Genomic DNA, 14,696 nt, shown 5'->3' on the forward strand with positions numbered 1-14,696 from the left:
AATCGACTTGGACACGACATGGGAAGAAAAGAGAGCATTCTTTAAAAGTGGAGTATCTCCAAGTCAAACTCGTCCCTAGAATTTTTTGTCTCTCGAAGGCGCTTTGGTTATCTGCGAATAAAGTTATTCTACTTGCCGTCAAAGAGGCAACAGGCCTGCAATCAAGGTTGGTTCTGAGTACCAAAATGTTCAAGAACATGTTTACTATCGTGAATTTGTTGGGTAGTATATAATAATGTATCGTTACAAAAGTAAATTTCACAAGATACTTCCTTGAACCTTCTTTGCTAGATTTTGATCCAAAATTTAAAAATAAACGCTAAACAACTGCAACAATGTTGATCTCTCCCGAGTTGATTCGCCGGCCCTGATCAATTTTAAATAAAATTTTCTCGACAGAGGATAGGACATGATTATGATGACGGCAAATGACTCCGTGACGGGACTCAAAATCAATTTTTGGCGCCACTAAATTTGTTTACTCTGTTGTTTACGAAGGGGTTGCACTTACCATAAATAAATTTTACTAAATCATTCATAGCAACCGAAAAAAAAGTGTGAGCACACCCTTAAAAGCGAAAGTTGGTTTCACGTTATAACCTCAAGAGGCCATTTGTACGTCTCAAAGAAGAAGAAGAATAGAAGAAGAAATAGAAAATACACCGGCAAATATCAACTCACCAAGAAATTACGAGATAATAATAGACTAGAGGCGGGACCTGTGAGTGTTCTATTCGGCTTGTTTTTATGTTGTTTTTTTGCTTTTTAGTGTTGTTTTGTAAGAAATTCTCCACAAAACAGGAGACGCATAATCTTGTTTAGTCAATTTTTTACAAAAAGCTTCTCTCACATTTTAATCTTTTTGATTTTTTACCGTCTATGCTTGGTATTTTACAGACATAAAGTTTATATGTATATTTCTATGCTAATATTGTTTTAAAATTATGCATAGGATAAGCATTATTTTTGAAGGCTCTAAAGAAAATAAAAATAAAAGACAACATTCAGAGTGGACTGTATTGGATCAGTTTTACTGTAACCTTACTATCAACTATATGTTTAAAGCTTATTAAAATATGAACTACGGGACTTCAACATTGGCGGTAGGATCAGGGTCTGGGAATTAACAAATACATCGCTTTCTGTTTTTGTGATGAGTGCAACATCATTTGTTCTAATCACAAAAAAAGAAAAATTTTACAAATTTTACTTTTGTTTTGTGGGATAAAGTCTGAAATATTTATATTCAGCATAAGATAATGCAGAAATGAAATCTAATCAACTCTATCGTAGAAAGCACAAACATTGCTGTAAATAGTTTAAAAACAACTGAAAGTGAATAGTGAAAAACAAAAGTATCATTTTACTGTAGATCTTTTAAAAACCATCAAAACAGAACGTAGAAAGTAAAAACATCATCGTAAATTTTTAAAAACCGTAAAAAAGGATTATAAAAGAGTGTAACATTGCCGTAGATCGCCTAAAAACCATCAAAACGTAATTTTGGAAATTGAAAATATCATTGTAGACCGTTTTATATTGTCAAAACAGGATTGATTGATTCAATGACCATTCAAATATCCAAGTAGGATTGGGGTAAAAACTAAATCGAAGACAGAATGGAAGAAAACAAAAAGTTGCAGTGCTTCATTTTAAAACTATGAAAATAGAATTATACAAAGCAAATCGTACAAAGTCTCAAAGATTTGTTTTTTCGAATTTGTAATATCTGGCGAAGTGAGAAAAAAATGTCTCCAAATATTTTTACACATTAAATTTATTACATTTTTGATTGATTTTAATTGCTTTGAGGGAGAACAATTTGTTCCAAAATACGTTTCAGAATCTTCTCAAATAGATTCATATGTATTTCATTATACGATCTGTCATCAATGAAACAATCATGATCGTTTTAATCAGTAAAAAATGTGAAGCTATTGTTGAGACAGTCTCTAAAGCTGTAACTAATAGTTTTATCCCCCTTAAATTATTTTTTGTATCCTGATTTCAACCTTTTTTGGAAATTATTATAGTAAAAATCATTTTTTTATAATGGTTAAATTTAAAGACTGCATTTAATTAATTGCAGAAAATTAGGCCTCATTGGGAGTAAAATCACATACGTACCACACATCGCTAAAAATATTAACCTTTGTAATAATTTGTGTCTGCACTCAGCATGGAACGTTAATATTTTTTATGCATTTTAAACCTTTTTTCTTTCTATAATTTTTATTTATTAAAAAATATAAAAGTTTTCTCCAGTAAATCAGAATTGAAAAAGCTATTTCACTTTTTGTTTTTTGTTTTAAATTTGGGGGTATTTATAAAACATAAGAAGTCTTCTAATAAGTGCAGAAGTTGCATATTTTATAGCATGCTAAGATAGAGTTGAAGTGAGAGAAAGAGGTACATGCCAAAATTAATTCAGGTGTGTATGGAGGTGTGCCCGTTCCATCACATGTCATTCCTGACCAGGCCTGAAAAAGGATTAAAATGTTTTAGGAAAGATTCTAATTAGCAAGATTTAAAAAAGTGCAAATGTAAAAGTTTCAAAATCCTTTTATCACTGGACACTGTTCACTGTTTAAATTTAATTATATGGTATTTACCTATTATAAATTACTTCCTACAACGTACCAAGGTGTTTTGTTAATATATTTAGCACTTTTACACCACTTAAAGAAAACTCATGGGACTGATATAAGAGTAAAATAAACCAGGAAAAAAATCGGAAAAACGCACGCACAAATTTTCTAAAATAGATTTATGCGTGCGATGTGTAGCACACGTTTTGTTTTCTTCATGCAATTCCCTGATGGTATTAATAGGATTTGAAAAAGCTTTGGATTTAAAGACGACTCACTTCCTTTTTACCCAAGTTAATGGCTGTTAACTATTGCTGCCTGATTCAAAAAGAAAAATTGAACTTTCATGTTTGTTTGTTTTTTAAAACATTTAGGCAAGAGTTATTTGGTTTTGCTCCCCATCAAATTAAATTTTCGCTATTTTTCATTAGTCAGCAATTCCACCAAATTTTTTCCCACAATAATCTTTTCCCTTAGGTACATTTTATGGTTACGCTTCTCACAAGATTGATTTATAATTTTATTTTGATTTTTATTTACTGAGAAAAATAAATTCTCTTTGCTGTTGTAGTCAAGCATTAAATGTTTTGTGTCTAAAAGAGCTTAAATTTACTTCCTCTTACCAATTTTTTATCCCCCACTTCCTTAAAATGACTTTACCATGAAATGATCATCAAATTATTAAAACGTTTTCCCAATTTATTTATAAATTATTTATACATTTGCTACAGCAAAACGAAATCAACCAAGATATTAAACAGCAGATGGATTCCAGTAACTTATCTCCTCCTGACAATGACATCGATCATGACAATGATTACGAGGATGATGATGATGATAATGATAACAATGATAAGTCATCTGCCGAGTCTGAGCCAATGGATTTTATTTATGACGTAGAGGTTTGTGGCAAGTTGTTTACATTATATTTGTTGTTGTTTCTTGATTGGAGCAAACATTTGCGACTAACTGATTTTTTTAACACAATTTATCTCCTCTGAAATGTTTGGAATTTTCTTCTGACAGTCTTTCATACTTGCTGGAAAATTTTGAAACTCGATTAAAAAAAATAACTTGCTATTTGGTAAGCAATAAGATTTGCATTAAAGATTTACTAGTGTAACAAAAACACTAATTGATGTATTTTTGCATTACATGCAAAGCATATTAAAAACAACTGAAAATTATATCTATCTAAAGATATGAATTTCTCAAGCCATCTAAAGGTGTCATTTTATAGCTTAATTAAACAGAATTGTTAGATGCATTAAAAAAATTTAATTTTGCAAGCCTTTTGAGTTGCTTTGAAATTTTTAATGCTAGCAAGAAGGCTGATTTTTATTAGCATAAAAATTGTACAACCGTTAACATTACCACTTTAATGGAAAAGCATGTTTTTCAACAAAGCGATGCGAGAGATGTTGCACAACAGTTACAGAGTTAACCGCCCATAAAGGAGTTCATGTTTACCAAAACCTCAGAAATAAAATTTTGTCATTGCAAAGAAATAAAAAAGAGCTAATATATACTGAAAAATTTTTACAGATAAAATGTTATTTTATTTAACTCATATATTTATTGATTTAATCAGTTATATAACAGAGGTTTTCGTAGCAATTGGAAAAAAAGGCCCTGCTAGTATATACTACTTCTGACTATAAAATTGTTTTTTATGTTAGAAATGGATGGACTACACAAACAAAAATTAAACATTACACTGTGGCTTCTACGATAGATTACTTCTATTGTATGACAACAAAGACTGTATTAGTTTATCAATTAAATTGAAAACCAACGGCAAAAAAAATAAACTAAAATTTGATGTTTTAATTCGTTGCCATAATGCTAGCTATATAACAGATTTTAATCCTTCGTGAATCAAGCGTAAATTTTAGATAATTCTTCCACAAATTTATCCCTATTTTTTTCTAAAAAAACGCATCACTGTTTTAAATAATAAAATAATAATAATATAAATAAGAAGTTGCTTTCGTTTTATTTTAAGTTTGTATGTTTAAAATTCTTTATGCAATGAGGACCTAGAAGACTCTGTTATTAAGGTTGTTTCATTTTAGTGTTACTTATCACCACAAGCCATATGCATTCAAATTTATTGCATGGTATATACAATCAATCAACTTTATTTCATGAATTTAAATTTTAAGGTCAAATGAAAACTTTTTAAAATTTATTGTTTGCTGTTTGAAATGTTTTGAAAGCACCATGTTTTGAATTATAAATTGTATAAATGGTTTCGCCAAATAGATCATCAATATTTAACTTTTGTTTTAAAGAGAAACTAATTGCTCAGCTGGCTTTTAAAGGCACCGACAAAATTAGAAAAATATACATCGGCAAAATTGATAAAGTTGATGACAAAATACGCTTTTGAAATCTGCTTTAATTTACAACTGTTAAATATTTTGCATATATTTTCGGTCCAACGTTTTCGTGAACAGAATTCTTTTGTTAAAAAAAAAAAAATCAGCAAACAACGAGATGTGTTTGAGACGGGCGTATAGTTATTAAAGTTTTAAAAACTAGAATTAAATTATGGTCAGACAAATGTAACTTTTCTATACAAAATGGCATTTCGTACAAAAATACAATCGTGTTCGTGACTAAAGTATACACAAAGCAAAATGGCATTTCGTACAAAAATACAATCGTGTTCGTGACTAAAGTATACACAAAGCAAAAGCTAAAAATATGCTTTGTTAAACTCAATAAAACCTGAAACAAACAAATTAACTTAAATGAAAGACACTTTTGAAAAGAAAAAAATTAAATCTATAGAAATTGTGGAGCTCGTGAAAATAATCCTTTGTGGAGATAATAATATTAGTGTCGTGGCCACGATAGAATGTTTGATTGTTTGTTATACATGCAGACCACGATTTTATCATGGTTCGTGTGCACCACACTCGTTACACGAACACAATCTTTTTACAGTACTGTACCTTTTTACCTAATTCATTCCTTGGCAGTCTGGATTGTTTTGTTTTTTTGTTTTTTAAGACATTAAATCTAAGCAACTATTAATAATCACTGCAGGATCCATGTTTTAATTTTTTTACAGAAACTTCCAAACAGTGTTCTAATAGACATTTGTGTATACAGTATAAAAGTATATATATACTGTTTAAAATATACTCCTTCGATCCTTAAAAACACGCTATCTTATGCCATCTCGCTAGGAAATATCTATTGCTTATATTTATTATTAGTTCGAAAATTATCGTAAGAAGCTGTATTTCTTTTAAAATCTTATTACGTGAAAAATTTTTGTGCTGTGACCACAATGGCACTCACAATATCAAGAACTAAATATCAACTTGACACAATTAAGAGGAGTACTAACAATTAAATTGAAGGAGTTTCAAATCTGTCTGTGTTTGATAATTTTTATGTTATTTAAAAACAGCAAATAAGGAGAGCTAGACAAAATATTTATAAAGCTCCTCCCCTTTGATATTGGATTAGTTTAAAATCTTTAAAGAGTGGAATAATTAATTATTAATATAAAAATAATACACAGATCACTTATTTTGACATTTTATATATATACCTGAAAAGAGAAAAAAAGAGAGATTAATTATCATAATTTGCATAGTTGGTTTAGCTCTGGGTATTAGTTTTTTTATTTGTAAACATTTAGGAAGCATGGCAAAATTTTCATGATGTAAGTGCTGAGGAAGATAGTGGAACACGTTTAAGAGACAATGAGGTAGAGGTGTTACCTATATTTCATTGTTTTAAAAAAATTTGACAATTTTTTACTCTCAACAACTTATGTTTATATTATTATCACATAAATTTTTTATATGCTGTTCTTTTTTAAATTAATTTGCTCTGCTTATTTTATTGCATCTTTAAAAGTAGAACATATAGTAATGAAAGAACAAGAAAAAAAGGAGATTAAATTCCTTTTAAAAATATTCTTTTAAATAAATTCATTGTTTATCTTTTCTGGGTTTTTTTTTCAGGAGACTGAAGATAACAATATACAACTAAGTAACAGGAGTTATCAACTGCAACGTTTACAAAAGGTTAAATCATTAGAAGAAGTTTCCTCAGATTACAGTTCTCCAGCGTTTTCCCGTACAAAGAGCAAAAGTTTTGATTTGCTGGATGATGAAACAGAAAGTGGACTAACATTAACTGTTGAATTGGAGCATTCACCTGGGAGTATGTCTTCTAAATTAGACAAATTTCATAAAGAACTGGCTGCAAAGGATGCCTTAATTACGGAGTTGACATCTCAGAACAGAGACCTCATTCTTCAAACGGGAACTGTTACTGATGAGAATGTAAATGAGCAACTAAAAACACAAACTCGACTTGTTTCGGAATTAATGCTTGAGTGTTCGAAGAAAAACTCAGAAATTAATCATTTAAAAGCTGTTGAAAAAAGTTTTAAACAAACCAAGCAAGTTCTGAAGGATACAACATGGACGCTTAAAGTTAGAGAAGAAGAACTCAAAAATATTAAAAGTGAAATGAGAGAAAATTATGAAAAAAGGCTAAATGAGTTGATGATACGACTGAATGAACGAGAAATAAAATTGACCACTGCACGAAATGAAAATAATATCTTAGCAGAGGCTGAAAAAGATGCAAATCTCCGGGTGAGTTTCATAGATTAATTGAGTATTTTGCACTAAAGAGGAAACAAATATTGTACATGTCTAAGGCAATGGTTACAATTTGCCTATGCTACTTGAATATGAAAAAACATTGCTAAAAAATCTTATATACTTTCTTTTTCAGATTCAAGAATTAATGAAACAAATTAACCTACTTCGAGAGGAAATGGATGTTAAAAATGCTGAAATTAAAGACCATAAAGGATATCTAGAGGAACTAAAGCTTGCCAATACTTCTCTTAAGGTGTAGTTACCTTATTTTACTATCCAAATGCCCTTTTACTATCTAAAACTCCATTATGATCAACCATTTTAATAAATGTGGCGCCGTAGATTAGTGGTTATAGCTCTTGTACTCTGTGAGGGAGACCGGGGTTCGATTCCTCTTGACGGCGATTCAACATGGGCGAGTGAATGTTACCATAGCCTCGGGTTAACCCAAGCCATGTGAGGGAAATTGGGGAGATGGCACATTGTGTGGGACGTTGGATGTTGCCGGGAGTTGTCTAGTAGAGCGCGGGCCCTAATTGGGTCTGCGTAGCTCAAAAAGAGCATTTAATACCCTAGGACTCTCCATCTAAGCCATGGCCCCTCGTGGAAATAATACACAGGGTATATCCTTCGATATTTGTGAGGCTAGCCATGTATAATATGCACATCTATCTATCTATCTATCTATCTATCTATCTATCTATCTATCTATCTATCTATCTATCTATCTATCTATCTATCTATCTATCTATCTATCTATCTATCTTTATCAAGCTACAGGTCAGCCCGTGTCATGGGAGGTGGAGTTTCTGGCTAATATGTGGCTTTTATATTTAAATAATTTGTATGTGCGTCTAATTTAGGAAGAACTTTCCAAGGAGGGAGAAGCAATGGTTTCAAGTGCCATAACGCAAACAGAAGTTGACAATGAATATATGAATAATGAGAAACAAGAATGGATGAAAGAGAAAGAGAATTTTCTTATGTTACTACAAGAAAAAAATGATACAATGCTATCAAAAGAAGAGAGATATCAAATAGAAGTCAGTCGTCTACACAATGAAATTGCTAAAGGGAAAAAGCAAATTAGTGAACTCTGTGCCATGTTGGAAGGTGTTAGTACCAATAGTGATCAACTTCCCACGATGCAAGTTGATATAGCTGCCCAGGCACCAGTTGAACAATATCTTCTTAAGAAAACAGAGCGGGACATAGATGATGATTCGTTTGAAGACATTGATGATTTAAACAGTCAGTGTGAAGATGTACTAAGCAAATCTGAAGGTGATTTAAGTGAAGGTAGAACAGCATTGCAAAGACAGATGAGTCATACTATTGAGACTTATGAAGGTCAGATTAAAGAACTGCAATCACTGTATGATCAAGATGTATTCTTGCTAGAAAAAGAAAACAAAGATCTGAAAATGCAAGTGACAAACTTGAAAGGCATGTATGATGATATAAATAATGCAAAAAGCATGTCAAATCTAAATACAGAAGATTTGAAATACAGTTACGAAGAAAAATTAAAAGAGATGAAAGAGTATTATGAAAGTTTGCTAATGCAGAAAGAAAACTCTGTCAATGAAACAAACGTGAACTTGAAAAGTGAAAATGAGCAGTTGCGGACAGATATATTAGATGTTGAAAAGAAATATACTGAACTGTTTCAAGCTACTCAAGATCGCTTTGAAGAAACTCTTCACAATGAAATGCAAGAAGAAATACAAAGTATATTAGGTCAGTTTAAATTTCTAAAATTCCAACAAGCCAAAGTTCATATTTAGTCCTTTTAAGTTCTTTTAATAGGCAAATTAGAGAAAGCATTAGAAAGAAAAATGTTCTGGAGCTCGAAATTTTGAGTCAAACTATAATAAGAAAATTATTATGCTTTCAGCAAAAAAAATGGTGCTTACTTTCGCACCCTTAGAAACGTTGTATTATTGGATAAGATAAGGAGGGAAAATAAACTTTAGGTGAGCTAGCTGAGATTAGTCTGATTATAACCCATTGGGGCACAGTTTTCTAAAACCTTGTTCACACAACCAGTCATTTTTAATCCACTACCTGATGATATCAACTTTTGTTAATAATCATCTGTTTGCTATGCCTTGTTTATCTCACTATAAAAATGTCATGTCTTGATGTGTCATGTGGTAATATCAGACTCAATTTTTTATTTCCTAATATATTTAATAATTAGTTTTTGTGTGCTTATTAACCAACTATTAATAAACTCCGGACTAATTATCTATTCAGTAACTTTAAACTGCCTTAACTCCTTGCACAATGGCACAAATACTATTTTATCAAAGTAATTTGAAAAAGAAAATGATAATTTGATTGAATAAAGATAAACTTTCAGTCAAACTTTTTATATCTTAAGTTAACTTTCTGTTGTTTTCCTACAGGGGAGCAACATCAAAATATGCTTCTCATTCATCAGCAGTTACATAAAGAATTAGGGGATATCAAGTCACTACATACAGATCAACTAGAATTAGTAGGAAAAGTTTACAATGATGAAAAATTAACAAAAGAGTCACTAGACGACACATATTCAAATCAGTTACTTAAACTACAGGAAGACAAAAATATTGCTGAGAATGATGTTTCAGCTTTAAAAGCAGAACTGTTATCACTGCAGAGAGAATACGAATCTTTAAAGCAGCGATACAGTGTTATGGAAGAAAGTGTTGATGCATTTGGTTTTGAAAATAATAAGTATAAAGAAGAAATTAAGACACTACATGAGAAGTGTGCCACACTTACTGACGAAAACAAAGTCTTGGATGCTGATTTGTCAATGAGAGATGTGCAAATCTCCAAATACAAATCCGATGTAAGAGAATTAAACAACAGTGTGTTGGAACTTCAAGCCGGAATAGAAAATGAAATCAAACCAGAATCACCAAGAAAAAAACGTCATATTACGGAGAGAGGTCATGCTTTACATGAGGAGATCTTAGTGTTGCGTGCCAACCTTGACGATGCAAAGAGTGATGTGAAAAGCTTGCTATGCGAAAGAGAGAAATTTGAATCGTTAAGTAGCACTTTAAATGATGAGCTAAGAAAGTTACAGTCGAGATTAGAAGAGCAATCAAGAATAGACCAAACTCTTAAAAGTGAAACTAAGCGACCAATTTGTTATTCTGTTGAAGAAATACCTGTTGAAGCAGTGTATGCTGAGCCAGTCGAAGCAGTCATGGATGAATCATTCTTGTTAAGTTTTGAAGGTAGTGATGAAGAAAATATGACGGAATCTATGTTTTTGCCTGAGCATGAATCAACAGCTGACTATGATTTTTGTCAAAATGAATTATGTGTAAAGACAAATGAATATGCAAAATCTTTGCAGGATGAAGTTGAAAATTTAAATGAAAAAATCAAAATGTTAGAAGAACAGTATGAGAAGAAAAAGTCTATGGTTGCTGACAATGAAGACATTAAGGTACAACTCTATATATACACATAGATGTAACATTTTAGCACTTCTTATGCAATAGTTACCTTGTTTAGCATGGAAGATTGTGCTATCTGCTTTTTTCACAATGCATTTTGATTTTAATATTTAGGTCCTAAAGGAAAAACTTTCAACAAAAGATCAAGCTGGAATGCAATTGCAGGAAACATTCAGCCGACAACTACTTGAATCTCAAAATAAAAATGCTGAACTTCTTCAACAGATTGAGAAACTGGGAAAAGAAAAGACTGAATACCTAAGGGTATGATAATCTGTACCTTGTGTCTGTCATTTTTAAAAAAATGTTGTTAGTGTTCTACTGTTATACTTGTGAAAGTTGAAAGAAAAGATAAAAAAGTGTAAGGTTAGGTTAGGGCTCCCTCATCTTGTATGCAAAGCTTCCTTATGTTTCATTTTTTGAGGTTGTTTGGAGAATTGGAAAACAATTATCCTTAGCCTGTTCCAAACACATGAGATTTCCATACACTATGTTAAAATACAAAGAAATATTTTCCTAATACTTTCTTGTCAGTAGAATAATCTTGTTTCAGGAGAAAGATGTTCTGAAAGACAGTTATGAGAAAGACAGGATTCGTTTTGTCGGAGTAAAGAGAGAAAATAGTGACCTTAAGGCAAACCTAGAAGAGGTGATAAAATCATTGGCGGAAACTCAAAAGAAGCTTGGGTTGAAATCAGAAATACTTGAGAAAGTTGAGAATCAACTGCAAGTGGAGAAAGAAGAGATAAGGAAATTACAAAAAAAAATTGAAGATGGTGCTCAAGTTAAGGAAGAGTTAGAACAAGAAAGAATGTTGTGTCAAAAAGTTCGAAAAAAGTTGACTGAAACACAGGAGGAGCTTGATGAAGTGACTGCATCTGTTGACACTTTGTCTAAATCTGCCGAAGAAAAATCTGACAATGAAAATAAATTATTGGAACAGAATAAAAATTTAAAGGTATATAAGAATGTTATTTAATGTAGAGACTATATTAAGCATATTGTAGAGGCCATATTTAGCATATTGTTGAGGCCTTATTAGGCATATTGTAGAGGCCATATTAAGCAGTACCAAAACAAACTATAAAACAAAACAAATCAAAAGTCTTACCTCCCACCTTAAAAACAAGTTAGTTTTATACAAAAGCTTAAAAAGTTGCAAAGGAATTTGTATATCTTGATTTATAAATCTTGATTGGTTCTTAGGATTTCAAATTTTAAAGAGGGGTGCAAAAAAAGAAATACTGCATTTAACTAGTCCAAAGATACAAACAAATTCAAGCTCGAAAAAATTTATCAAAATATTCTCCTTAATGCTATATGTTTTTTTTAAACATTGTGTATCGGATGTGTGTTTTGTACTTTCTGTTACATGAAGAAGTGACTTGGTTTCCATTTGTTTTTGTTGTTTGTCCTTTAAGCAATGGGTGTTATTTAAAATTCTGTTTAATTGTTATTTTTAATAAATGGCTTATCAAACTTATTAGAAATCTATATAAGGGAATATAGACCTCTGTCACTTGCATGAACTTTAATGCATTCGGTCACATCATGACCTTGGTCTGTAGTTTCCCAAAGTCACTAACATGAGAATGTAACAAAGAAAAGCTTGTATTGTCTTTACAATTAGCAAGTTTTTATTAGGAAAAACTTGATAATTCTATGGAAAAAAATAGAAGAGATGAAGAGGAACATGCAAAAGATAAAAAAGAACTTTTAACTGCATTGAAAAATAAAGATCTGGACATAGAAAATTTTAAGACAGAGTTAAAGAAGAAAGATTCAGAAATTATCTTGCTGGACAATCGCTTAAAATCAGAATTTGAGGACACACTTCGTTTGCTGAAAGAACAAATGACCTTAGCCAATCAAGAGAGTCTATCTATTCTTCGAGCAGATCTTGATCGTGACCATCAAAGTAGGATAGAAGTTATACAAGAACAGTTACATCAAGAGTATGGAGAGGAAATGGAGATGTTGAGGGCAGAATACAATCTTAAGGTTAGTCGAAATTATGTCCATTTAATTCTTGTATCTCAATGTTTTGCCATCATGCAAGAATTAGCATACATGTTTTTAAACACAAGGCTTTTAATTATAAATAACTGATAACTCGCTAAATATTAAAAAAATTGAAGAAGTAAAGTTTGTTAAAATTGTAAAAAGTATTTTTCGGGTACAGAATAAAGGGCTAGGGTCCATGGATTGTTTTTACACAGTAATGTAATGTTATATATGCCCATTTTAAACAATTCCCGTATGTTTGTGTTTTATTAACTCTTTCTGTTCTTGCACCTTTTCCATGTTAACCAGATTATTCAGATTTTAATTAAAATATAATTTAATCATAACTACTGATTTTAAAATGTTACTATGTTGTTAGTAACATTTTAAAATCAAAAGAATTTTTTCAAACACTTTTAAAATATATTTTCTTGCAATTGTAAAGGTTGGACAGTTAAAAACAGATCATGTTGAGGAAAAGAAAGAATTGAGGGAGAAACTTGAGCAGGAACAACGACAATTACTTGAAACATTAAAAGAAACTGATGAAAAAATTCGCTCTAAAGATATGACCACCCTACAAGAAGAACATGCAAAAGAGCTGCAATCCTTGCAGTTAGGTGAGGCGATGTATTTTTTCATCATGATAAAATTGAAGGTATTGTTAAATTTTATGAAGGCCATGTCAAAGCACTGCCTAAATTCCCTTGTTTGTGAAAGTAAAAGGTCTGCAAAATAATGCGTTCTTGTTTATTTAAAACTAAATTTAAACTTAATTTAATGAAAATATGAATGGTTTTATGTTTATTATTTAAAGCAATCAAAATTAAAATTATTTTCAGTGATCCTTTACACCACTAATGGTTTATCCTACATGAGACTGCAAGGTTGTGCAAATATCATGGGTTGTATAAAATTTGTGGTTCAAAAAAATAAGGAACAGAAATAAAAAAGGGTCTGCAAATTAAGTGAAATGCTATTTATGTAACTTAGTTCAAAATGTTTCGAAATATACTGCAAAATGCCGTAGTACATCCACTTGCATTTTAATTTCTGACTTTAGCTTTAGAAATGGAACATAAAGAGATGGAAAGCAGACTTAAGAAAAGGGCTGTTGAGGAACAATCTAAAAAGATAAAAGAACTTGAAACGTTGTTTGAAAAATCAAAAGCTGAAGATGCTGACTCACTTAAGGTTCATTATGAGGATGTTTTAGAGAAAGAACTTCAAAACTTGAAAGATTATTATGAGACTGAGATGGATAAAGATAATCAGACTCATGAACTTGCCTTAAAAGATTTAAAGAATAAATTAAAGAAAACATATGATGAAGAATACGATAAGAAGTTGAATGATTTGAAGCAGCAGCATGAAGAAGATAAGGATGTATATAGAAAAGCTATGGAGGAAAAATTGCAACTTTTAAAAAATGATTCAAGTGAAACAATTAAAACTGTCATGAAAAGCAAAGAAGACGAATTGAACAGGAGTTTTGAAAAAAGATTGGCATCACATAAAGAACTTCTTGTTGAAAAAGAAGACAAAATCCAAGACCAATTAAATCGGGAAGAGGTCCTTAAGAATGAAATAGCCGAGCTTTGCGAAGAATTAGAAAATATGAAAACATTTTACGAAAAACAAACTTTATTAAAATTATCTGAAATTCAAAAAGAATTTGAGGACGAGCAGCGTGAAAAAGAAAAACAACATGCTGATGAAATAAGTAAATTACAGCAACTTACTGACAAGTTACAAGAACAGCTGTCACGACTTGAGCTAGACCATAGAAGTGAAATAACCAATTTAAAAGAACTGCATGATGCAGAAATAACAGATGGCAGGTATGTACACCGTTTATATTAAATTTGAAACCACTTAATATTAGGAAATTTCGTTATAATATAGATCCATAATCTATATTATAATGCTCACCTGTACGTTTATATATCCGTGTACCAAAACAGTAGCTGCGCATATAGTGATAGTTGGATTCTCTTAGGTAAACA

The 14,696-nt window shown here is 31.0% G+C and overlaps 1 protein-coding gene across 3 annotated transcripts in view; it reads left to right on the forward strand.

Moving 5' to 3' along the window:
- The first annotated feature begins 91 nt into the window (after window positions 1-91).
- Window positions 92-14,696, forward strand: part of LOC130621736 (centrosomal protein of 290 kDa-like) — a 29,861-nt gene continuing 15,256 nt past the window's right edge. Inside the window, exons 1-12 of one of the 3 annotated variants that reach the window (XM_057437074.1) lie at window positions 92-721; window positions 3,320-3,490; window positions 6,247-6,315; window positions 6,575-7,216; window positions 7,359-7,478; window positions 8,089-8,965; window positions 9,637-10,676; window positions 10,801-10,950; window positions 11,240-11,644; window positions 12,331-12,687; window positions 13,136-13,310; window positions 13,754-14,531. In XM_057437074.1, the coding sequence (XP_057293057.1) occupies window positions 3,353-3,490; window positions 6,247-6,315; window positions 6,575-7,216; window positions 7,359-7,478; window positions 8,089-8,965; window positions 9,637-10,676; window positions 10,801-10,950; window positions 11,240-11,644; window positions 12,331-12,687; window positions 13,136-13,310; window positions 13,754-14,531 (4,751 nt within the window). In that variant the 5' untranslated portion in view covers window positions 92-721; window positions 3,320-3,352. Of the gene's footprint in view, window positions 722-3,319; window positions 3,491-6,246; window positions 6,316-6,574; window positions 7,217-7,358; window positions 7,479-8,088; window positions 8,966-9,636; window positions 10,677-10,800; window positions 10,951-11,239; window positions 11,645-12,330; window positions 12,688-13,135; window positions 13,311-13,753; window positions 14,532-14,696 lie in introns of those variants that run through there. The other 2 variants (XM_057437075.1, XM_057437076.1) reach the window with 2 other exon arrangements.

The sequence above is a fragment of the Hydractinia symbiolongicarpus genome, chromosome 12 (genome assembly GCF_029227915.1).
Source record: "Hydractinia symbiolongicarpus strain clone_291-10 chromosome 12, HSymV2.1, whole genome shotgun sequence".
NCBI classification, from domain to species: domain Eukaryota; kingdom Metazoa; phylum Cnidaria; class Hydrozoa; order Anthoathecata; family Hydractiniidae; genus Hydractinia; species Hydractinia symbiolongicarpus.